This window comes from Sinohyriopsis cumingii, chromosome 18, assembly GCF_028554795.1.
Source record: "Sinohyriopsis cumingii isolate HCF-2022 chromosome 18, ASM2855479v2, whole genome shotgun sequence".
NCBI classification, from domain to species: domain Eukaryota; kingdom Metazoa; phylum Mollusca; class Bivalvia; order Unionida; family Unionidae; genus Sinohyriopsis; species Sinohyriopsis cumingii.
In genome coordinates, this window is record NC_142978.1 from 52,811,935 (window position 1) to 52,839,349 (window position 27,415).

Sequence of the window (27,415 nt, forward strand, 5' to 3'; positions counted from 1 at the left end):
CTCTCTCTCTCTCTCTCTCTATATATATATATATATATATATATATATATATATATATATATATATATATATATATATATATATATATATATATATATGTTTCCAGGTTGTTGTTCTTACACACAATACTGTATTTCATGTTGAATACTGTAGAATAGGAGACCATTTCATTTTCGGATGGGTGTGTACAGCTGGACCGAAATTTCTTTCGAACCCGGACATTATTTTATTTACACTTCAGGATAATTTATGTTTTCCCGTTAACATAAATGTAAGAATGCATAACGGGATTTCCTCTGAGTTTAAATCAGAACAGGAATATTTTTTCAAGCTATTTGGAAGCCGAAATTGTATTTCCACATACATTCCAAGTCGTCACCGTGTCATAATTAAATGGACCGTCTCTTAAGTGAAATTCTTCCACAAGTGATATCTGATTTAAACGTAATGCTATGGTTTAGTCGCTATTAATGACGGATCCATGTAAGTAATGTGACTCGACATTTGTATATTGGCTAAAGTACTATTGATGGAGAATTACTAAAAGGAATATCCGACTAGAAATTAGTGTATCACTGATGTACTATATTGATGAGGTGTTCCCTTATATACTTTTTGTCAGTGTTACTGAAATAAGTTCAAGGAGTTCAATGTCATCTAAACATTCAATCGAAAATTTTCCTCTGTAGTCTAATACAAACATATATGAAGACTGAGTCCACTGATACTGTAACGGTTGCCATATAGCGTCATCTGTTGGCTAAATAGCTTTTGCAGCGAAGTTATCAGAAGCTTTGCAACTTCGTCCCCAAAAGAACAAACCGAGAACAAACTTCAATCTGATTCAGGTTTGTTTGATGTTACATGCAATATATTTTCAGACTGGTTTAGATTTAGGGTTATGATTAACGGTCTCAAGGTGCTTGCGCAATATGCATAATTTGTTACGAATCTAAGGTCTTAAACTAGGTAACAGAAGAAAGCGTAAACCAGATAAGTTTGTAAAATTCAACAAATAATTTATTTTCCGAGAACAAAATATTAAAATTTAAAATGATCTTACAGAATTTTGAAAAATTAAATCATAAATGGTCCTAAAAGTTCTATAACACGTTTAAATATACATAATTAAAAAGACATTACAGTATTGTGAAAACTTAAACCCAAAATGGTCCTAAAAGTTATATTACACGATTAAATATACATAATTCAAACAAAAATATCCAGCCATTATCGGAATTAATTCAATTCTGAATGTGCTGAAGGGCCTGTAGTCTCGAATGTGATAATGCGTGTTGTCATTCTTGGTATAACACAACAATATGATACAAAATGTCCTTGAATCAATTCACAATAATTCCAGAAGAATGATTTAGTCCGAAGATATTACAAAGAACTTTGTAATTCCAATGAACAATAGTTTGATTAGAGGAATCCACCCAAACTAAAAGCTGAACACCACAGTACGACTGATTCCGATTCAGATGTTAAGGCAGGAATGAATAATTTTGAAGTACACAACATCAATATAAATAGCTAAGACACATTAATAAAGCCAGGATGTGCGATGGTTTCATTTCTAAAACATTCTAAGGTCTCAGGAGGATGAGGAATTTTCACGGGGAAAACTAACTTCCTAAGCTTAGATACAAGCAAACCTGTTTATCTCCATTAATAATGATCTGACTATCTAATCCATAATCATAGAGAAATGTTAGCTATGCATTATGATGCTTACACGATAGATGTCACTAGTTAGGTAGACCCTTGGCTTGATTTTGTAGAAAGGTCATTTAGAAAATATGGATATTCATAAACACATAATCATGGAGAAAAGGCCAAAAACAATACAAATTACATATACATAACAAATTTCACATTCACTTTTTATGTCCATTTTTCGTCCGTCAAATCGTCCGTCCAAAGCTGGATTTCCACCTGATGATGCGAGTGTTTATTTAGCCAAAAGGCACAGTGAACTCTGCTTTAGAAGTAACCTTTATTTACAGGACAATGTTCATAAAGAACAGACTTACTTGGCGAATTTACGTAATATTTACTTACCAAATTCACCGCTGTTGAAAAGGACCATTGCTCATCAACGGCTAAAATGTGAGGTCGTTCGAGTGTCCTTAATAGGCAAGGTGGACGTTATCAATGTGCTTATACTAAGAAAACACGTACAATGATTTTGTTAGTTACAAAATTATTATTTCAACGATATGTAAACAGTCATTTACACAAAAATATTTTATCAATATTATTAAGACATGATATCATTTAGAGTTACATATGGAAACTATTTCTTGATTTTGTAAATCAAGCTACAAACCTATGTCTGACAGTAATGTATATAATTGCAATGAAAAGCAACGATACATAAAAGCTTAATGGTATATAATTATGTCTTTTTTGTATTGATGAAAGTAGAGTATTATGTAAAAGCTTCGTATGAAGGTGACCTATTTTCAAATGATGCAAAATTGTTACTACCTCCCCTACACTTTACAAAAGACATTCTAATACTAGGGCTGTGGCTTGAAACACAGAGACTATTAACTAATTTGGGAAAAGTTTCTTCAGTCTTTACCCCAACCCCGCAAGAGTCTATGGAGACTATCTCTTTATCGTCGATGCCGACAACGTTTTACTGTGCTGAAGTCATTTGCTGTGTAACGGAATTAGTTTGTTTATGTGGTTGCTAAAATAAGATGAATACTTCAAATGTAATCATAGTTGCTGGAAAAATATTTCAACATTTATACATGAATTCTGCAGAATTTATGACTTTAATGAATTTGCGAGGGAAAAAAATGTCATACATGATTTGGCATTTCATATATACAGCTAATAAAGATGGCAAATATGCACAAATAAATTGTTCCAATTAATTAAATGAATGTGTGAAGAGTAAATATGGAACTACTGTGAACGAGATTTTAGTACGTTTTCATGGGGTCACGCACAAAGAGGCACGGGAGGCACTTGCATCTCCTCATTTCACCTCTGAACAGGTTTTGGACTACATCTGTAAAAGTTAAAATCTGAAAACTTGCCCATGATCCTCATGATGAATTCTGACGCGCCCCTGTCCGTTTTTTCGTTGTTTATTGGAAGAAAAGCTCATAAACAGATTATATACATATCAATCAAATTTCAATTTAGTAATGTTATAATGTACCAATAGAAAAGTTAATAAAACTAGCTCGCAATGAAGCAATGATAAAAATAATGTTGACATTTTCGGGCGTGCGGAGGAAGATCACTTAAACTGTTTTTAATGTCAGGCTCAGACATCTTGTGCATTGGTAACGGAGGTAGTTAGGTCTTTGGCTTGCGAGTAACGTACTATCTTAGTCGCTTTGTATGTTACAAAATAAGGCAGTGTACTAAGCCTGTGATATACATCTTTATTCTAGATAATCGAAATCAAAGCCGAACTCGTTGCAAGTGGAAATTGTAAGCCAAGCCACTTAATGTATTTTTTGCATATCATTTTACAGGTAAGTAAATATTTAATGCATATCATTTTACAGGTAAGTATTTAATGCATATCATTTTACAGGTAAGTAAGTATTTAATGCATATCATTTTACAGGTAGGTAAGTATTTAATGCATATCATTTTACAGGTAAGTAAGTATTTAATGCATATCATTTTACAGGTAAGCAAGTATTTAATACATATCATTTTACAATGTAAGTAAGTATTTAATGCATATTGTTATACCGGTAAGTAAGTATTTAATGCATATCATTTTACAGGTAAGTAAGTATATCACGCGCATCATTTTACATTTAAGTTACTTTGTAAAGACTTAAAACTGATGTGCCTTTTGTGGAAACATAAATGTTCGAAACTATATGTCAAAATCTATCTGTAAAATCACATGTCAATAATTGAAATAAAGATATAAATCTTATCGATTGTACAATATTGTTACATACATATGCAATGTATACATCAACCATGCCTAATCGTTAGCAGTTGTTTTGCTAAAAAATAAGCCAACTCTGAAAATTCAACCATCGTCAGAAACAAGTCGATCACAATTAGAAACGATGACTCTACGCCTCCAAAGGAAGATCTGGTACGCATTTTAGAAAACTTAGTCGATCTGGTTTTATGCAGTCACTGTTGTCACTCAAGTACATCGTTTAAAACAAACACAAATAACTCCGTAAAATTTCAACATTTCATAGCGTCTAGAATGAGTAAATATAGCCTTTTAATTGCAATTTAGATTTATGACACAGAGGTCCTTGGTTTCATGCTCATAGCAGCAAAATTCATTACGGAAAATGTTCGTTTTTAGACTAGCAGTCGACTGACTTTTACTTTGTTCCGGTCGAAGAGTATCCTCAGTCTGTCTAAGGTACGGTGACTTTGTTTTTAATTTCAACCTTACCGGCAATCTCTTTTGAGTACATTTTCTTATAAAATAATTCAACAGTTATGGAGGGTATTTACGAACTATAATTAACGATTCTATTTTAATACGTTGGTGGTAACTGAAGTCTGTAATACCTTTTGTAGAACTTATTATAATCGAAACTCATCAACATACCAGAGCAAGCCTCACATGACCGTCATAATACCTTGCTTATTAAGTCACTTTACGGCAAGCCTCACGTTACCATCGTATCACCTTGCATATAATGTCTGTTTGCGGCAAGTCTCACGATCCCGTTATATTACTTTGCTTATTACGTCAGTTTACGGAAGGCTTATTATGTCAGTTTATGGATACAATATTTTTGCCTTTCTCTACCACGTGGCTCTATGATCTGAACAACATTGTAGCTACATCATTAAAGAATATTTATGAAAAAGAGGAATACAGAAATGTGTAAATGTTTGTTCAGAGGTTATGGAGTTGTTTTACAAATCTATCCGACAGCTAGCCAACTGCAAAATCTTTCGTGGATTAAACAATATAATCATGGTTCCTCCAAATGCTTTAGGTCATGTTCCCCTTTTAATGCATTACAACGTGTAACGTATGCTCTAAATGCAGAAGTCTTTACATACACTAGGGCAGCTGACAGGGTAGGACAACTAGGATAAAATTACTGGTCCCGAAACGGCCAGGGCTCCACCGCCGAAGATAAGACTTTTGTTTTGTAATTCATAGGGGCCTACTGGAGAGTTTTCCCTAGGGTACACAAATCCTGTTTGCGGCCATGACATATACCCCTGATATACTGTAATGTAATGTTTTATTTTGACTTGGACTCTAAAACGTATAAAGTCCTTTGAAGGGCTAACGGATATGCACAATACAGACCAATCTTTAGAACTGAATCGCCCTGATTGAAAATTGAATCGACCTGATTGAAAATAATTATTTCAACCAACGTTTGGTCATAGAGCACATTTTGATTAAAGGACCATAACAGATTCTAATTTATTACGATAAACTATATGCTATTAAAGTCTTGTTTGTACTTCGAGCGGTTGATGAACACAGTTTTCCGTCTGCGTATGGTTAAAGTTTAGACTGACGGTGTTGGTCAGTTTCTGCGAGCTTCCAATCGTCTCGATGTAAAAGTTCCTCCAAGTTTTCTGTAGTTGTGATGCCACCTAAAAATAAAAGAACTAGGAATATTAATACATTATTTTATGACATTGGACGTTTAAAATGACAAAGACTGTCAAAAATATTACAATGTCCCATTAAAAAACATGTCATAAGTCAGAAAGCCTGTGTAAATACCGAAAATGAGTTCCATTACAAATATGATGAGAAACGTTTAATATTTAACAACAGTTCGTAAACAATTTAGTAACAAAATGCAGATTTTACTAATCTTGATAAAGACAAATCATTCAACAACTTCATACGTTGAAAACAAATATATTTATATTAAAAGGCATGTGCAATTTAACTGGAATCATCTGTCAATGCAGCATGAATTAAATGTTCCAATTTAACTCGAATCATCTGACAATGCAGCATGAATTAAATGTTCCAATTTAACTCGAATCACCTGACAATGCAGCATGAATTAAATGTTCCAATTTAACTCGAATCATCTGACAATGCAGCATGAATTAAATGTTTCAATTTAACTCGAATCATCTGAAAGTGCAGCATGAATTAAATGTTCCAATTTAACTCGAATCATCTGAAAGTACAGCATGAAGTAAATGTTCCAATTTAACTCTGTTCGTCTGACAATTCAGCATGATGTAAATGTTCCAATGTGCACGCTGACGTTAGGCATCTTAAAGAATATTTAGCTAATGAACAGCAAACATAACAACCATTTTTAATTTTATAAATGATAATTTATAACAAATGAATATTTCAGTTATGGATCCAAAATAAATCCGTTCTGTATGAAGGAGGAAATGAAACTAAATGAGTTAAGATAGTTCACAGTAAGAGGTCACATGTAATTGGTTTCATTCTATTAGGCAAGCAGTAGTAAGACGTAATGTTTACTTTATTGGCAGACAAGCGAAAGAAGAAATATAATAAAAAGCACACGTTATAATTTTCTCTAGCCGGAACTAGATTTACATAACCAAACGTACATGAACTTCTGTCCACTGTTTTAGGTTCTGTGTGTTGTGATATACAAATCAACCGTTTGACCTGAAATGTCAAAGAGACCGTCCAAAAAGTGAAGTGACCAATGTTTATAGTCTTCCAGAACTTGGATGAAATAAAAAAATCTCCATTTGAAGGGAGTTTGAATAAAATACGTTTGACTCCTTTTTCAGTTCTATTTATAACTATAGCGATGTACAAAGCAATAGCTTGATATGAAAACTGAAAGATACCATCCAAAAGATCACAAGTGTTTCTTACGTTCTTCAACAACTTCAATGCGTCATGTAGATTTTGGATGTAATGTAAAAGGCTAGTTGAAATATAATATTTAAATGTCCGTTCGTGACGATTTTACATTATATATTTGATATTGGCAGAGCCTGACTATAGATAATGTACTTAAACTTTTATCTAAATCGTTAGTCTGAGAAGAAAACCATCTGTGGATGACAGTAAAGGAATACTAAAGATAAAGGAAATCTCTTCAAATCAATGTTTACTGACCTCATTCAGAAACCAAAATGGATGCAAGAATTTCAAACGTCATGTACCCGCGCAGATTATATTTTGTAATCCGTATTTTGAAAACCATCAGTTCGTAGTTTTATATTAATTTTTAGGTTCGCTCAGATCTTGTGTTTTATTGTTCACTCAAGGGGTTGTGCATTTTGACGTTACCTCTGGGCTTGTGTTTTGATGTTACTTATGGGTTGTGCATTTTGAGGTTCACTCAGGGTTGTACATTTTGAGGTTCACTGAGGGTTGTGCATTTTGAGGTTTACTCAGGGTTGTGCATTTTGAGGTTCACTCAGGGGTTGTGCATTTTGAAGTTCACTCAGGGTTTAACATTTTCAGAGATTCTATCTTTAAATTAGTAGTAATAAAATATTCCAATACAAACAGAATATTATAAATATGTCCCCGGAGAGGTCAAAGTCATGTCATATTTGAACTCTGTTATCCAAATATTTTCAATTAAATTAACAGAATTCATGTCTGCATTCTCCATGAAGGTGGCAAAAATGATATAAAAAATCCAATGCAAATATGAAACGTCCATTGCTATTCAAAATAAACAACATGAGCGCCATGCTAATTCAAACAAAACCATTATAGCACATGAATCTGACAAATATGACCAATTGGTTGCGTCCGTAGTCAATCTGACAAATATGACCAATTGGTTGCGTCCGTAGTCAATCTGACAAATATGACCAATTGGTTGCGTCCGTAGTCAATCTGACAAATATGACCAATTGGTTGCGTCCGTAGTCAATCTGACAAATATGACCAATTGGTTGCGTCCGTAGTCAATCTAACAAATATCACCAATTGGTTGTGTCCGTAGTCAATCTGACAAATATCACCAACTGGTTGCGTCCGTAGCCAATCTGACAAATATCACCTATTGGTTGCGTCCGTAGTCAATCTGACAAATATCACCAACTGGTTGCGTCCATAGTCAATCTGACAAATATTACCAATTGGTTGCGTCCGTAGTCAATCTAACAAATATCACCAATTTGTTGCGTCCGTAGTCAATCTAACAAATATCACCAATTTGTTGCGTCCGTAGTCAATCAGACAAATATCACCAATTGGTTGCATTCGTAGTCAATCTGACAAATATCACCATTTGGTTGCGTCCGTAGTCAATCTGACAAATATCACCAATTTGTTGCGTCCGTAGTCAATCTGACAAATATCACCATTTGGTTGCGTCCGTAGTAAATCTGACAAATTATACAAAAAGTTTACATTTGCAATAGGTCAGAAAAAAAGTCACAAAATGCTTAAAAACTGTTAGCGGTCAGAAATCACGTCTTTAATAAATCAAATATAACAAAATGCTGACATCTGTAATCAAAGGCATAAATATCACAAAACGCTTACATCTGTAATCAATGACATAAATAGGACATAACGCTAACATCTGTAATATATGGCATCAATATAAAGAAACGCTTACATTTGTAATCAATGTCATGAATAGTACAAAACGCGTACACCTGTAATCAACGGCATTAATAGCACAAAACGCTTACATATGTAATAAGTGGCATCAATAGGACAAAAGGCTTACACCTGTAATCAACGGTATCAATAGGACAAAACGCTTACATCTGTAATCAATGGCATCAATTGCACAAAACCCTTTCATATGTGATCGATGGCATAAATAGCACAGAACGCTTATATCTGCAGTTACTCAGACCCATATTTTTCAAATCTTTATCTGAATCCCATTTGCATGTCTTGGCAAAATATTAGAAGGAAACCAAAGTGAGTATGAATGCGCTTGAAACAGTCTATCTTATGTCATAATTTATTTCAACATATCCGGATGATTTTTGATGTAATCAAAATTTAATCTTTATTATCCATCCAAAAGTACATTTGATTGCGTAAAAAAAGTATAATTTTGTTCTAGACGTGGCACACAAATAAACAAAACGTATTTACAATAGTGAATTCAAAAGTATCCATCGTACGACGAAATCAACCGAAGAGACAATTAACATGATGAGTGGTCATTAAATGTTAAATTGTATGAAATCTTTGGTTGACTGAGTCTGGCCTTGATGCATACATAATCTTTATTTGTATGAAATCTTTAGCTGACTGAGTCTAACGCTGATTCAAAAACAGCGCAAAATTAGTATGAAATCCTTGGTTGTCTAAGTCCAGACTTAATGGATACATACTATTGAATGATATGGAATGTTTGTTGACTTAACAATGAAAAGAAAGAATAGAATGACTTTTGTGATTTTGTATCGAAATATAACATAATTTGCTTATTAGAAACATGATCTAACAAGTTAACTTTAGCAGAGTATAGACATATTCGTATTATAGGAACTTAATTCAAGAAGAAGTATGGACGTATTCATTGTTATAGGAACTCAATTCATTTAGAAGTATATGCATATTCTTGTTATAAGAAGCTAATTCAAGAGGCAGTATAGACATATTCTTGTTATAAGAAGCTAATTCAAGAGGCAGTATAGACATATTCTTGTTATAAGAAGCTAATTCAAGAGGCAGTATAGACATATTCTTGTTATAAGAAGTTAATTCATGAAGAATTATAGACATATTCTCATGTTATAGGAAGTTAATTCTTGAAGAAGTATAGACGTATTCATTGTTATAGGAACTTACTTTCAACAGGAAGTATAGACGTATTCATTGTTATAGGAACTTACTTTCAACAGGAAGTATAGACGTATTCATTGTTATAGGAACTTAATTCAAGAGGAAGTATAGACATATTCATTGTTACAGGAACTTAATTCAAGAGGAAGTATAGACATATTCTCGTGTTATAGGAAGTTAATTCTTGAAGAAGTATAGACCTATTCATTGTTATAGCAACTTACTTTCAACAGGAAGTATAGACATATTCATTGTTACAGGAACTTAATTCAAGAGGAAGCATAGACATATTCATTGTTATAGGAAGTTAATTCAAGAAGAGGTATAGACGTATTCATTGTTACAGGAACTTAATTCAAGAGGAAGTATAGACGTATTCATTGTTATAGGAACTTAATTCAAGAAGAAAGCACGTGGAGGGCTTATAATTTGTTATGGAGAAAAACTGAAAAATAGGATCAAACTAATACACTGAAAAGGTTGGTGTTGATAAGATAAAATTGTTTGCAGTCTTGAAAAATATATCCTTATCTGTTTCCTTTTCTTGACACCTGAGGAATCAGCAACAAGTAACCTGGCAACCACAAATATTTTGGATGAAGTAAAGAGAGATGTATATTAGTGTACATTTGAAGGCTATACTATTGTACTTACTAGCAATTTAAATCCCAGAACTAATTAAAGACCTGATAGTATTGCATCATTCAAGACGACATCATTGTATCACTTAACACCTGATATCATTTTATCACTTGACACCTGATATCACTGTATCATTCAAGACCTGATATTGCAAATATTCATAAAGAAAACCATTCTGACATTGATACTATTACTATAATAGTAATGGTAGGCTTTGGAGATTGGTGAAATAACACAGGCCCTCGTGGACGTAGTGTTATAGACTCTATTTTACTTTTTAATAGTACTATTTCTTACTTTCCAGTTTTGATATCCATGATATTACAACCCATTCTGTTCATTCTCCATTAGAGCTTAGTTTAAAATGTAACTCTTTTACTTCTCATGACTTGAGGATCAAACATAATAAAATTAAGTACAAATGGGACCCGCAACAAGCTACTGCATTTCTTCAAGGACAAGAGATTAACCAGGCCCATCTTGAGACCTGCATATCATATATTCATATTCACAACCCTGCTACTACAGAATAAGGCTGTGTGAGAGTTTGCGTATTTCTTAAATGGCCTTGAAAAACCGTCTTTAAGAAGGCATACAGTGACAGCTTTGATGGTGTTGACTGTAGTAGTGAGTTTGGAGGTAGCATAAAAAAAAGTGTTTCGCCTGAAAAAATTCCAATATTTTAGTACTTTGCAAAATCAGACACAATTATTTTCAAATGATGAGACACATTATTTTGTACGAGATTTCTATGAAAATGATCTAAGGGATAAACTTCATAAAGGAGTACTCCTGGAAGAACTAGATAAACAAATAACAGAGGACGAAATTACAAAAGCGAAAGAAAATGTCAAAACTTCGAAACAAAATAGCAATGATTATCGTTCGAATGAGTGTATCAGAAACGGAATGGATACTATATATATATATATATATATATATATATATATATATATATATATATATATATATATATATAAAATGCAACATTTTATACTTGTCATTTTCCTATGCAAAGGATAGAAGGAGATGTTGTACCTATAATTAAGTCTGGTGACGCTTGCAATACCGTAAATTATATAGGTACTACTTTACTAAGATGTTTTTCAAAATTAGTTCCTACTTTTCTTTTTATAAAAATGACTGTTGAATTGGGTCGAGGAAAATTGCAAACAATCGGATCCATAATTTCGATTGTTTGGTTAATAAATATTTAAGTCAAGGTAAAAGGTTTTATGTAGCTTTTGATGATGTTAAAAAGGCACGTTATAGTATTAACATAAATGGTTTCTTATTCAATGTTTCTAAACAAAATTTAAATGTCAGAATATTAAATGTTCTTTTATCTGTGTACATTATCATCATCATCATCAATCCCTTATCCCTTAGAGGTCGACCATGTTTTCCAAATGCCATGCTTGTCCACTCCTTAATGGTGTCTTCCCACTTCTTTTTCTGTCTGCATCTTCTTATGCAGCATCGCACTGTGCTTTGCAAAATTGTTTTTGCCAGTCTAGATCATCTTGAGATATAACCGTACCACTTCAGTTTCCGAAATTTTACAGTAGTCAAGAGGCCTTCATAGGGTCCGATGGCTCGTTGGGTCCTGTTTTGGACCTCCTTGTTGGTTACATGGTCAATGTATGAGATGCCCAAGATCGTGCGGTAGCATCTCATTTCGAAGGTTTGAATCCTTCTTTGGAGATCTGATGTGAGCGTCCATGTTTTACAAGCATACACAAAGATGAATATGGCAATCGAGCACATCGGCCTTATTTTGGAACCAAAAACAATGTTGGTATCTTTCCATATTGGTCTCAGACTTGTTATTGTTGCTGTTGCCTGAGGAATCCTGCAAAGTAGTTCTGGTTTGGAGCCCTCATGTGTGATAATTGATCCCAAGTACCTGAAGCTTGTGATTCTTTTCAGCGTCTGTCCACTGACCCTTATTTTTGCACTGATGTCATTGGTATTGTTTGTCTTCAGTTTGGTTTTTTCGGCGCTAATCACCATGCCGAATGCTGTGTAGGTTTTGTCGAGGCACTGAACCAAGTCAGACAGTTCTTTTTCATCTCATCAATATAATCCTCGAAGTGAAGGATGGTGACTGTTCTTCCTCCGATGCTGACATTGCCCTTGTGGTCATGAAAGGCATGTTCCACGATCCGTTGCAGGAAAATGTTGAGGAGTGTAGGTGAAGTAGACATCCCTGTCTGAGTCAAATTGTTGTTCGAAACCAGTCTCCCCTGCTACCATTGATGAGGACTGCACTAGTGGCTTTTTCATAGAGGTGCTTAACAACCTGCATCAGGTTTGAGCTGACGTTGCACTTCCTCCTAGTTGCCCATAACGCCACATGCCATAACCTGTCAAACGTTTTTTTTTTAAATCCATAAAGGCGTGTTATAGATTCTGCTGATGCTGAAGGTATTTCTCGCAAAGGAGTCTGGGATTGAAGATTTGTTATGTAGGGCTCCTTCCTGATCGAAAGCCTGTCTGCTCTTCAGTAATATTATGTTTGCTTGAGGTGTGAGTCTGTTGAGAATTATCTTCAACATGACTTTGCTTGGGTGACTGATTAGACTGATGGTTCTGTAGTTTTGGCATAGCTGTAGGTTTCCTTTCTTGGGGAGCACGACGACCAAGGACTGATTCCATGTAGTGGACCTTTCTCTTGTCTGCCATATATTGTTGCAGATTGTTGTTAGGACTGTATCTATCTCTTCTCCTCCTACTTGAATGAGCTCTGCAGCTATGTTGTCAACGCCGGCGGACTTTCCTAACTTTAGTGACCTAACTGCAACTTTTACTTCCTCACGAATAATAGGGTTACCATCAGTTTCTTCTGGCTATGGGCAATTTAGTAATGCTGGATCTCCTTGGGTCTTATGTGTGCACAATTCTGAGAAGTATTCTGTCCATCGCTTGAGGATCTCTTGATCTTCTAAGAGGCATTTTCCTGATTTGTCTTGAATGGTGGTAGTTTTCCCTTGTTTATGGGTTATGAGATCTTTCACCTGTTGATACGCCATTTTGCTGTCGTTTCTACTCAGACGACAGTCTTCGATTTTGCAGCATTGTCTTTCTATTCAGAATTCCTGTGCATTTTTCATGTTCTTCCTGATGATGTTGTTTATTTCTCTGTATTTTCTAGTGCCTTCATGATCTCTTTTTCCCTTTTTCATTTCTCTTCGTTTGTTACATAGTTCAAGGACAGCTGTTGTGACCCAGTGTTTGTCTATTCGACAATATTTGCAAATGATCTCTCTAGCTGTGCTAGTCACACCTATGTTCAATGTGGTTGTTAAGGACTCTAAGTCAGTTTCTTGGCTGTCCAGGGTTATCAGAGGTGCACATTTACCACATATCATTGCTTGGAAGGCTTCTGCGACTTATGATCTTTCAATTGTTCAAGGTCAAATCTGATTCTTGGTTGGTTAGGCTTTTTGCTCATTTTCAGGTGGAGGCAAAACGTTGCCATTACTAATTCATGATACATTATATCAGTAGATTTCAGCCGTGGTCCTCAAGTCTGGAGAGGGATAGGCTCGCCAGGCAGTATCTTGCCCTGGAGACACCACATGAAGACAACAAAGTTCTATGTACATCATAGTTAAATCATGTGTTCTATATTAGGGTATTCGCGCTGCCAGTATAATACTGAGTAGGTCTGATACAAGATGACGTGTTATCACCAATAATATTTTCGTTATTTTTTGAAGATCTGGAAATACAATTAACACGAGATATATGTAAAGAATTAGACGAGGCAATGAATATGTTTATATGTAATTTGAAATATATGTTACTTAAGTTAAAATGAATCTGATATTTAAGTTGATCATGTTTTGAATTACGTATCAGAGGTATATACTGTGAACTTGGAAGGATCCCGATTAAATACCTCAGGCAAGTTTATGAAGTTCAATATTGGTTTAGAAATATACAGAGCATAGGGCATAGACACTTACATATTGACAGTGAATCAAATAATATAATCAACTAGTCTACATTCCTAAAAGACATCTTAAACAGATGTGGGTTTGGTGAAGTATGGATGATTTCTGTTTCTTTTTTATTATTCCAAGCTTATTCCAAATTTTAAGCAAAGAGTTTCATTCTAACAAACTATCAACATAAAACTATATTTAAACTGACCTATTTCAAATGTTTGTACAACCATAATTATCGATCAGCTTTGAAAAAAATCGGAGTATCTTTCCGTAATCGGAGACTTGAAACTGGGAGATATGGAAGCAATAGAGTCGATAGAAGTGAAAGATATTGGATGCTCTGTTGAAGAATGAATAACATTTTATTTCAGTATGTCATATGTATACTGATTAAGGAATGAACGACCCATGCACATGTACATTGAATTGGTAAATTCTAGGAATAAACGATCCATGCACATGTACATTGAATTGGTAAATTCTAGGAATAGACGATTCATGACCATGTACATTGAATTGGTAAATTCTAGGAATAAACGATCCATGCACATGTACATTGAATTGGTAAATTCTAGGAATAAACGATCCATGCACATGTACATTGAATTGGTAAATTCTAGGAATAAACGATTCATTACCATGTACATTGAATTGGTAACTACTAGGAATAAACGATCCATGCACATGTACATTGAATCCGCAACTTGTGGGAATGAACGAGCCATGCACATGTACATTGAATTATTAACATCTAGAAATAAAATAAAATGATATGATCATTAGCAAAATTTGTTTATGCAGCTTTTAAAATAAAAGATAAAGTATTATTTCAGGAGTAATTTATTAGAAAGACTGTACATTTCAATTTGTCCTTCCTCTCTTTTCCATGTATAAACGACTGCCGTTTTGAGTTGCTGTTTAAAGTTATACATAGGTTTTTGATAACCACGCACTAGTTGTAATATCTACTACGCACGTGTGTACATGCTGATGATATTAAAATATTGAATGGAATCGAAATTTTTAACAGTGATATGGAAAGTCATAAACTCATATTGACTAGAGAAAGTGACAATGCCTCACGCATGTGATATCTAAAACTCATATTGACTAGAGAAAGTGACAATGACTCACGCATGTGATATCTAAAACTCATATTGACTAGAGAAAGTTATAATCTCTCATGTATGAGATATATAAAACTCATATTGACTACAGAAAGTTATAATCTCTCATGTATGAGATATATAAAACTCATATTGACTACAGAAAGTTATAATCACTAATGCATGAGATATATAAAACTGATATCCACTATAGAAAGTTACGATCACTCATGCATGTGGTATCTAAAACACTTATTGATTAGAGAAAGTTACAATCACCCATGCATGTGATATCTAAAACTCATATTGAATAGAAAAGGTTATAATCACTCATGCATGCGATATATGAAACTCAATATAAGTGACAATCACTCATGCATATGATATCTAAAACTCATATTGATTAGAGACCGTTACCATCTCTCATGCATGTTTATCTAAACATATTGGCAAGAGAAAGTTACAATCACTCATGCATGTGATATATAAAACTCACATTGATTAGAACAAGTTACAATCACTAATGCATGCGATATATAAAACTCAATAAGTGAAAATCACTCATGCATGCGATACATATAAAACTAGAGAAAGTGACAATCACTCATACATACGTGATTTTAATACATACTTGTTTTCAATACATAGGTTATTTTAATACAGACGTGTTTTTAATACATAGGTTATTTTAATACATATGTGATTTTAATACATCCGTGATTTTAATACATACGTATTTTTAATACATAAGTTATTTTAATACATAGATTATGTTAATACATACGTGCTTTTAATACATACGTGTTTTTAATGCATCAGTGAGTATAATACATACTTAATTTAAAACATCCGTGGTCTTAATGCACATTTGGTTTTAATGCATACGTTATTTTAATGCATACGTGTTTTTGATATATAATTGTTTTAATACATATGTATTTTTAATACATACGTGTTTTTAAAACATGTGAATTTATTTTAATACATACGTTATTTTAATACATATGTGATTTTAATGCATACGGATTTTATTTTAGTACCTACGTGATTTTAATACATTCGCGATTTTAATACATACGGATTTGTTTTTAATACATACGGATTTTTATTACATAGTTTAAAAAAATATATAATGATTCTATTTTAGTACATATATGATTTTAATACATTCGTATTTTTAATGCAAACGAATTTTATTTTAATGCATACATGTTTTAATTGCATATATATATATATATATATATATATATATATATATATATATATATATATGCGCGTGATTTTGATACATATGTGCACATATGTGATTTGATTTCAATATATACTTGAATTTATTGCATACTTGATTTTAATACATACCTGATTTTAATACATACGTGATTTAAATATATACGTGATTGAAATACATACGTGTTTTTAAGATTTGAATACATACCTGATTTTTAATACATGCTCGATTTGAATAAATACCTGATTTAAATACATACGTGTTTTTAAGATTTGAATATATACGTGATTTTAATACATACTTGATTTCCATACGTGATTTAAATAATATCTGATTTTAATACATATTTGACCTGAACATACACATGCTTATGATATTTACATGATTTGAATAGATTCGTGATATTAATAATACTTGATTTTAATATCTATGTGACTTTAATACATACCTGATTTCAATACATAATTGATTTTAATACATACATGATTTAATTTAATTACATACATGATTTTATTCCATACACGATTTTATTACATACATGATTTTAATATATACTTGATTTTATTACATACATGATTTTAATTCATACTTTATTTTATTACATACATGATGTACATAATCACGTGATTTTAACACATTCCTAATTTTAATACATACACGATTTTAATACATATTTGCTTTTAAACGACTTTACAGCTTTATTATTAGTCGAAACAATACGCGAATGAAAATGTCTATATAACAACGAGATTTTCTGTGTTACAATAACATATTGGTAATATGAGATTTATGTGTTATAATAAAAGATTAGTAATACGAGATTTTCTGTGTTACAATAACATATTGGTAATATGAGATTTATGTATTATAATAAAAGATTAGCAATACGAGATTTTTTGTGTTACAATAACATATTGGTAATATGAGATTTATGTGTTATAATAAAAGATTAGTAATACGAGATTTTCTGTGTTACAATAACATATTGGTAATATGAGATTTATGTGTTATAATAAAAGATTAGTAATACGAGATTTTCTGTGTTACAATAACATATTGGTAACATGAGATTTATGTGTTATAATAAAAGATTAGTAATACGAGATTTTCTGTGTTACAATAACATATTGGTAATATGAGATTTATGTATTATAATAAAAGATTAGCATCACGAGATTTTTTGTGTTACAATAACATATTGGTAATATGAGATTTATGTATTGTAATAAAAGATTAGTAATACGAGATTTTCTGTGTTACAATAACCGATTGGTAATTAACACACGTATGCATAATTTATCAAACTGTTAGAAAACGCGTATGTTTAAACACAAGAGTTGCTCTAACTCAAGAAATGTTTATAAGAAAACTCACACATTTAGCATAAGAGTTGCTCTAACTCAAGAAGTGTTTATAAGAAAACTCACACATTTAACATAAGAGTTGCTCTAAATCAAGAAATATTTATAAGAAAACTCACACATTTAACATAAGAGTTGCTCTAACTCAAGAAGTGTTTATAAGAAAACTTACACCTTTAACATAAGAGTCGCTATAACTCAAGAAGTGTTCGTGAGACGCCTGTGTCGAACTGAAGCTCTCAAAACTGAACAAAAATGAAAATATAGCAAAACATCTTTTTTTTCCTTCATATATTTTTGTCATGCATTAGATGCAATGAAACGCGTCTAAAGCACGAGGCTATGTAATCAAGGTAACTTACTGAAAAGTTTACAAGTACAATCCTTTGAGAGGAAGCCGCTTACCTCACCGTTACAGAAGCAAAATATTAAGGCCACGGAAAATCCCTGTAAAGTTAAAAATGAAAAAAAAAAAGAAATGTTAATTAATCTCTTTAAAAGATAATATTATGTACTATTTAAAATGTTCGACTCTTATAACAAATACATCAATTTCCTTCTCTAGAAGTGAGCCATCTTCGAAAATAGCCAAATATCGCAGATTACTTGTTAAAGTTTAGAACACAATGATTCTATAGTAAAATAAATTCTAATGACATTACCAAAACCGTTGTGCATATGTTTTACCTTCTATCTTTTGCCAGTTTTCCAGAAGTAAATTGTCCAGGTAATTAAGTCATAATCAACGTGGCTAACTATGTTTGCAATGGAACGGACTGTTGGTAATATTTATTGTCAATTCTTCATGGACTTTTGATGATGGAAAATTGTAAATTCTTTATGGATTCTTGGCAATATAAACTTGTTAATTCTTTACGGATTTATTCTTCATCCCAGGTGTCTCTCTCTGTGGCACGATTGATTCAAGTCAGTAAAGCAGGTTCAATATTAAATGAAGTTTATTTATGGATAATTTTGACTAACTGTGCACTGGGAAAAGTGTATTAATTAAGACAGTTGTCCATTAAAGCAGACTGGCTGCATACCTACCTGTGAACAGATTACAAATTCAGAAAATCTCTCGTAATGCAGTGCCCCTTGAAAACTTGGTGGAACTCTGTATATCGTCACGAACAGTTGGACTCCAAATAAAGGTATTAATACAAATGTAGCCTTCAAAGCCCTCCTGAAATAATAATACAATATTACATTCCAAATGTTAATGACTGAATGCAATATTACATTCCAAATGTTAATGACTGAATGCGTTATTAGATTCCAAATGTTAATGACTGAATGCATTATTGCATTCCAGATCTTAATGACTGAATGCATTATTACATTCCAGATGTTAATTACTGAATGCAATATTATATTGCAAATGTTAATGATTTAATGCAATATTATATTGCAAATGTTAATGACGGAATGTAGTATTATATCGCAAATGTTAATTACAGAATGCAATATTACATTCCAAATGTTAATGATTGAATGCAATATTATATTTCAAATGTTAATGACAATTCAATGTGATATTAAAAATGTTAATAGCTGAATGCAATATTATATTGCAAATGTTATTACATTTCAAATTTTAATGGGTGACGAGACCATATTTATAGATAATTGGTTAATGAACAGGCATATTGCCACAATAACAGCGTCTCCCTCGCAATTGCCATGGAAACACGCAACCTACTACACACGATGCAATTATACATTCCTCATTTTAATTGTTAAAGCGACTGAATATATACATCATCACTTAACTACACCGGTATGTTGTTACACAAAAATGGAAAGGATCACTCTCCCAGCTGCCATAAAAACCTGCATCCTATTCAAAATCGGGTCAAGCAACAGGTCCATCCCTGATTCAACCCTCTCCCACTTCATACAACTTCATGTAATAACATAAGAACACTACAATAGGTGCAATATTGTAGGACGTAAATTGGTCGACCGGTGTCGACGATCCTTTACAACATTAAAGGTTATATCTTGTAGAGACAACATTGGAGTAAGGCTTTTTCCCCAGAGACACGCAGTGGCAGCCGACCCAGCCTGCTCCAGGAGGGATTCTGGCCTACGCCATACTCTTTGCATTTTCGGCAAGCTACATGTGATGGAATTATGTCCATAAATTGTCCGGTGTACTGTATTTGAATGAATCTATAACACGTGTCACATTGCCGCGTAAAACATTACCCATTGTATATGTTTAAATTTTGTCGAACGACTGCTAAAACGTTAGTTTTACTAACTTGGTCGTGCGACTTATTTTGGCACGTGAATAGTGGTAGTTGTAGAAACTCACTGAACTCGTTAACTCGTACTTTCTCTTTGTGGTGACATTCTTACTTTCTATCATTATTGTCTGGTAGATACAGCAATTTGCTACGAAAATATTTCTGAATTTATCCTAAGTTTCAATAAGGTAAGACAATAGTCACATAAAACAATGCTATCAAATTCAATTTAATATGTTAGAGGTTACAATGTTTTATCTTAAATGACAAGCTGGTATGAATATTGTTTATTGTGAACGATGAGAAACGTTCTCGCTTTTTATAATCAAGTGTTGAAGATGATTCGTATGAACGAAACTATCGTGTAATTCCACATGTTTGTTGTTAATTTTTATGTTAGACCATTTATTTTATAGCATACACATACATGTATAGTGGTGTTGATATTTTATCACGCTTTCTGGAGTTTGTGATTCGTGTAAAGTGGTGTTGGTATAGCAACAAGCTGGAGTTTATGATTCGTTTAAAGTGGTGTTGGTATAGCAACAAGCTGGAGTTTATGATTCGTTTAAAGTGGTGTTGGTATAGCAACAAGCTGGAGTTTGTGATTCGTTTAAAGTGGTGTTGGTATAGCAACAAGCTGGAGTTTGTGATTCGTTTAAAGTGGTGTTGGTATAGCAACAAGCTGGAGTTTATGATTCGTTTAAAGTGGTGTTGGTATAGCAACAAGCTGGAGTTTATGATTCGTTTAAAGTGGTGTTGGTATAGCAACAAGCTGGAGTTTGTGATTCGTTTAAAGTGGTGTTGGTATAGCAACAAGCTGGAGTTTAGGGCTCGTTTATAGTGGTGTTGGTATCAGAATACGCTGGAGTTTAGGACTCGTGTAATACATGGCTTATAGCATACAATGTGCATGTATAGTGGATAATAATATTAGAACACACTGGCGTTTATGATTTGTGTAATACACTGTTTATTTGTGCATAAGTTTAACTGATTCCAGTTAAAGTTGGAACCAGTGGTGTTGGCCCTACTTAGTAGGGAACGGTAAGGAGTCTCTATGGGAGCATTCTGCGAGAAGGTCATTTGATAGCGAAACAGGGTGATTTTACATCCGTTGTTAGACAGTGTATATTCACAAGTTTACGTTCGTTATATGAATAACATGGTATCTGAAATTGACACCTGTTGATAAAAGCTATATTTTCAAATCTTGTAAAGATTACATTGTCCTAACTTCGTGTTTCACATGTGAACATCATAGCTTCAGTCGTTTAATGACATCAATAGAGTCTAACAAAATCATTAACGAAAACAGAAGAATGTTATATCTATTCAAGTGAACAGAACAGCTTCATATATATTCAAGTGAACAGAACATATCTATTGAAGTGAACAGAACCATTTCGTATCTATTCAAGTGAACAAAACATATCTATTCAAGTGAACAGAACCATTTTGTATCTATTCAAGTGAACAGAATAATTTCATATATATTCAAGTGAACAGAACCATTTCGTATCTGTTCAAGTGAACAGAACAATTTCATATCTATTAAAGTGAACAGAACAATTTCATATATATTCAGGTGAACAGAGCAATTTCATACCTATTCAAGTGAACAGAATAATTTCGTGTCTGTTCAAGAGAACAGAACAATTTCATATATATTCAAGTGAACAGAATAATTTCATATATATTCAAGTGAACAGAACCATTTCGTATCTATTCAAGTGAACATAATAATTTCACATCTATTCAAGTGAATATAATAATTTCATATCTATTCAAGTGAACAGAACACTTTTTACATCTATTCAAGTGAACAGAACAATCTCGCATCTACTAAAGGGCACAGAACAATTACATATATATTCAAGTGAACATAACAATTTCATACCTATTCAAGTGAACAGAACATTTTCATATCCATTCAAGTGAACAGAACAATTTCGCATCTATTAAAGTGACCAGAGCAATTTCATACACATTCAAGTGAACACAAGTTTCATAACTATTCAAATGAACAGAACAATTTTATATGCGTTATGTTAACAGAATATTAAAAGCAAAGTTTGATGCATAAAAGCGCAAATGTGCCCAGTTACCGGGCCAACGTGTAAAACAGAAGCCAAAACCACTTCTCAATATTTCATTTTGAGTTCAGTATGTCATTGATGTATCAGTACTTAGTTCATGCACAGACTACTTGTAAAGACCATCTGAGTTGTCAAAATGTAATAGTGGATCTGAACTTGATTGTCTTGCTAGGTGGTGTTAAAATTGAATTATATATCGGTATGTTATTGTCTAGTTAAGTGGCGTTTGAATTGGATAGTATATCAGAACTTGATTGCCAAGTTAGGGGTGTCAAAATTTCATAAATCAGAGTAACACCAAATTCATTATCATACAAAATTTATATTGTAAATAAATATAATTTCATAACTAGTTATTTATCCAATATCCACTCCATCAATCCTTCTGAAAGTAACCACTGAACCACCCCAGTTACATACCTTAGGGTAGATGTCACTATTGATTTCAGCGCTAACGTCAGTATACAAATTGGTACAGTAAACATATTTGCACACAGTAAACATATTTGTAAAGTGTACATATTTCTAAGACGAGGAATCAAAATAACCTCATTGTTGTGGGGTTTTTTTAGTGAAGAGGCGAATATAGTTGGTTGATTGAGTTGGGTTTTTAAAGTTCAGCAACGCTTGTAGGGTGTATCTTGCCAAGTCAAGTACCTTGCACAAAGACAGACCATGGGACTAATCAGATTTTGGGAACCAGTATCATCCTAGTCAGTGTTAAACATCTTAACCTTTGACCCATCGTGGTAGGGGAGAGCAATGACGGAGGGTTTAGCATCATTACTTACCGGAAATTACTCGGTTCATTTGGATGCACTTGAAGTTGTGTCAGAAGAATTCGCAATATATTGCATAGAAAGAAAAGATTGGCCTGTAAAGAAAACACATTGAGATATATTTAATCTTCAGCCATAAAGATTTTGAAAGATAATTTAATGCAATAAATGAAATAGGATTTATTGGATGCAGTGGGTTGGGGCTGGAATTGTATACAATGTTGCAACATATGTGGTACACTTAATATTACAAATTAATATACTAACTGAACTAGAACTTACTGTTTTCAATGTATGTATGTATGTATGTATGTATGTATGTATGTATGTATGTATATATATATATATATATATATATATATATATATATATATATATATATATATATATATATATATATATATATATCTTGGCTTTTAAAGTATTGGTATAAAGTAATTTGATATACCAATACTATTGATATATCAAATTGTTATCCGCCCATGGCGCAATTATAAACATTCTAGCAACTGATGATGTTGATTCTATGCCTATAGATCAATGATGAATTTCCACACATTAAACATCAGTGACGTATGAAAATGACGACAAAAAGTTTAAATAATCCCCCTTTTCTAAATGAATTTAATATAATACACAATTTCATTGCATTACTTCCTGCTTTCGTTTCCCCTCTCATTCATAAGGGACAAAATACATTGAAATCTGGAGTTTAGAGAGAGAACAAAATTTGGGCTGGGTGAAATTCCTTGAACCTAAACTTACACCAAGTAAGCTACAAAAATATGGTTCGTCGTAACGGTATGTGTACACGTTCTTTGGGATTTTCTACAGTGTTTTAATCAATGATACAAAGTTGCAATATCCTCGTCGACTCAACGGCACATTTCTCGGTTAAGAGGCAGAAATAATGTATGTTAATGCATTGTTGTCGTTCCTTAAATCTATTGTAATGTTACAAAATCGATTCCTTTTAATTAAATATGAAAATTCCAAAGGCCGCATCTCTCTCCCTCCCCATGCCCCTCCCCTCCCCCTCTCTCTTTGGACCATCGTAGCAAGATACGGGCGAAAATCCATGAATACAAGAGCGTAGAGGATTTCCGCTCGTCATAAAAATACGTCTCTGGACCGATGAATAGTTATACAAGTTAAATCAAAACTACCAAATGATGAAGAGAGAGAGAGAGAGAGAGAGAGAGAGAGAGAGAGAGAGAGAGAGAGAGAGAGAGAGATAATTGTATGGTCAGTGGTAATATTGATTGAAGAAGAATACTGAATTTGATCAACTGTAAATATATCAAACTGTTTTAATTACCTCTTGTTTGTTCATAATTACGCTTTGTTTCTATTCCACACTAATTTCCATGCGCCGGTACATGAACAGCTGAGCATTAGGTGTTCAAGAATCTAACCATGTGTTTGTAGTGCTCTACTTTCTTCATTAAATTCCTCTTTCATGTATACATCTTAAGTGTCTTATATTGATTTAATAATGTGAATAAAAATAGAAACTCAGAAAGAAAAACAATCATCTTATCGCTATGTGAAGGCAATTCTGAATAGTCAATAAAAGCACAGAACTACACTTTGTTGCGCACACTCTCGAAAGGGATATGAGTTCATTCACTCGTTCAATGAGTAGTAGCCTGTAGTCAATCTTAACTCCGTTAAAGGGCAAATATATGTATTCGAACGTGACATAAATCAAATATTTGTATAGCATGTACACTGGATAAATGATATACCACTCGTTGTATACATTTATAATCAAAAGGAAACTCGGCAAACCTCATTTCCTTTTAATGAATCATTTATACATCTCGTGGTATATCATTAATAAAGTGCATACGTTGCATATATATATATATATATATATATATATATATATATATATATATATATATATATATATATATATATATATATATTCACACAAGAGGAGAGAGAGTGATGTTCACTTCACGTTACCATGTTATCAGCTATGCTTACCACTAAACAAGTCAGATTTGGGGTATAAATTATCCATTCTTCTTCTTCCATGCTTTTGCTCCAACAGCTGCAAAGTCAAGACACCAATTTCAACGTAGTTCAATGGTATTCCTATAAACACAATCCTATGCATATCATATGAAGGGTATTAACAGCTATATGAAGTATATTTATAGCCATGTGTGTTGTATTAATAGCCATATGAAGTGTACATATATATATATATATATATATATATATATATATATATATATATATATATATATATATATATATATATATATATGAGTGTATTAATATGTATAGGAAGTGTATTCGAGTGTAATAATAGCCTTAGGAAGTGTATTAACAGCCATTTGAGTGTATTAATAACCATATGAAATATACTAATAGCCATATGAGTGGATTAATATTTGAAATGTCTTAATAACCATATGAAGGGTATTAAGATCCATATAAAGTATATTAATAGCCATATGAAGTGTATTTGTATGAAGGGTATCAATAACCATAGGAGGTTTACTGATGATGATGATGTTCGTCCCTTGGTGTCGATGAGGACCATTCAATGTCATCGATTCACTGGGGGTGGGTCCCGAGATGGCTGATCAGTCTGATCAGGGTGCGGAAGAGTCTGTTGCAATGGGGACATGGATGTGCAGATTGCTGACTGTATGTTGCAGAAAGGCTGCTGCACCGGCATTAACTTGACTGCGCCAAGCAGATCGATCAGCAGCGATACTCTCCCAACTGTCAATGTCAATGCCTACGTTCTTAAGTCAGGCCTTGAGGGTGTCCTTATTTTGACCCCCGCAAGATCTCTTACCTTGCTGTAATTCTCCATAGAAGAACACGGCAGCTATACACAGTCCAGGTCTTGCAAGCATAGAGGTGTGTTGGGAGAACAACCGCTGCATCGACTTTGAGTCTGGTGGGAAGCTTGATGTCTCTCCTATCCCAAAAGTTTGACCGGGGTCTGCCAAAAGCCACCCTGGCTTTAGCAATCCTAGTGTTGACCTCATCGTCTATGTGGACTGCTTGTGAGACGGTGCTGCCGAGGTATGTGAACCAGTCTACACATAGTTGAGCTTTTGACCATTGACAGTGATGGATGGTTCCAGGGAATTTTCTCCGGGAGCTGGCTGATGCAGAACCTCAGCCTTACCGGTAGAGATGGTGATTCCGAAGTTGGTGCACGCTGTGGAAAAAGGGTCCATGCTCTGTTGCATGCCCGCCTCCGTGCTGAAATCGAGGGCACAGTCATCTGCAAATAGGAGGTCGCGAATGTTCGCAACTTGGACTTTGGATTTTGTTTGAAACCTCCTCAGGTTGAACAACTTTCTATCCAGACGGTATCAGATACCTACTCCCACATCACTGTCCTTGAAAGCATCCATCAACATTGCTCAAGAGTGGAGGCTGCAGAGAGTGGGGGCTAAGTCGCATCTTTGTTTCACAACATTCATGACTGCAAAAGGTTCGGAATAGTTAGCCTGGTCCTTGACTGCGGCCGGCATGCCGTCATGAAAATGCCTCACCATTTCTATGAAGACTTCTGGACATTTAAATTTCGCCATGATCTTCCAAAGGTCTTTCCGGCTGACAGTGTGGAATGCCTTATGTCCATGAAGGTGGTACATAGCTAGACATTGTGTTCAAGACACTTTTCTTGCATATGCCTGGTATTAAATATCACCTGTTCCTTCTGAAGCCACACTAACCTTCTGGTATTAGACCATGATCAATGTACTTTGTGAGTCTGTTCAGCAGTTGTCTGGAAAATATCTTTCCTGCGATGCAGAGTAGAGGGATTCCTATGTGGTTGTCGCAGGATTGGCGATTGCCTTTGCGTTTGTAAATGTGGATGATGGATGTATCTATGCATTCCTGGGGTATGCATTTCTGCCTCCACATCTCACAGAACATATCTGTTAGTCTTTCCACTAGCTTAGGCCCACCATACTTGTAGATCTCAGCTGGGATGGAGTCTGCTCCTGAAGCATTCCCACTAGACCGGAGCTGAATAGCCTTGTGAGTTTTCAGCACTGTTGGAGGGTCAGCCAGTCTCTCGTTGATCTCCACCTGGGGTAGACGGTTGCTCGTTTTATCGTTGATGGAAGAGGATCTGTTGAGGACACCATCAAAGTGTCCCGCCCAGTGATCCAGTATCTTCTCCTTCTCGGTTATAAGTGTGCTGCCATCTGTGTTAAAGAGTGGTGATGTGCCTGCTGTTACTAGACTATAAGCATCACGAAGAGCACTAACGAAATTGTTGATGTTGTGTC

The 27,415-nt window shown here is 33.8% G+C and overlaps 1 protein-coding gene across 1 annotated transcript in view; it reads right to left on the minus strand.

The window, feature by feature from the left end:
* Positions 1-1,033: 1,033 nt before the first annotated feature.
* The window catches only part of LOC149776652 (calcitonin gene-related peptide type 1 receptor-like), a 168,591-nt gene continuing 142,209 nt past the window's right edge, over positions 1,034-27,415 (minus strand). The window contains exons 9-13 of the mRNA XM_089941179.1: positions 25,131-25,197; positions 23,151-23,233; positions 19,059-19,194; positions 18,414-18,455; positions 1,034-5,583 (exon numbers count right to left, since the gene is read on the minus strand). Of these exons, the coding sequence (XP_089797305.1) occupies positions 5,431-5,583; positions 18,414-18,455; positions 19,059-19,194; positions 23,151-23,233; positions 25,131-25,197 (481 nt within the window). The 3' untranslated portion in view covers positions 1,034-5,430. The remainder of the gene's footprint in view (positions 5,584-18,413; positions 18,456-19,058; positions 19,195-23,150; positions 23,234-25,130; positions 25,198-27,415) is intronic.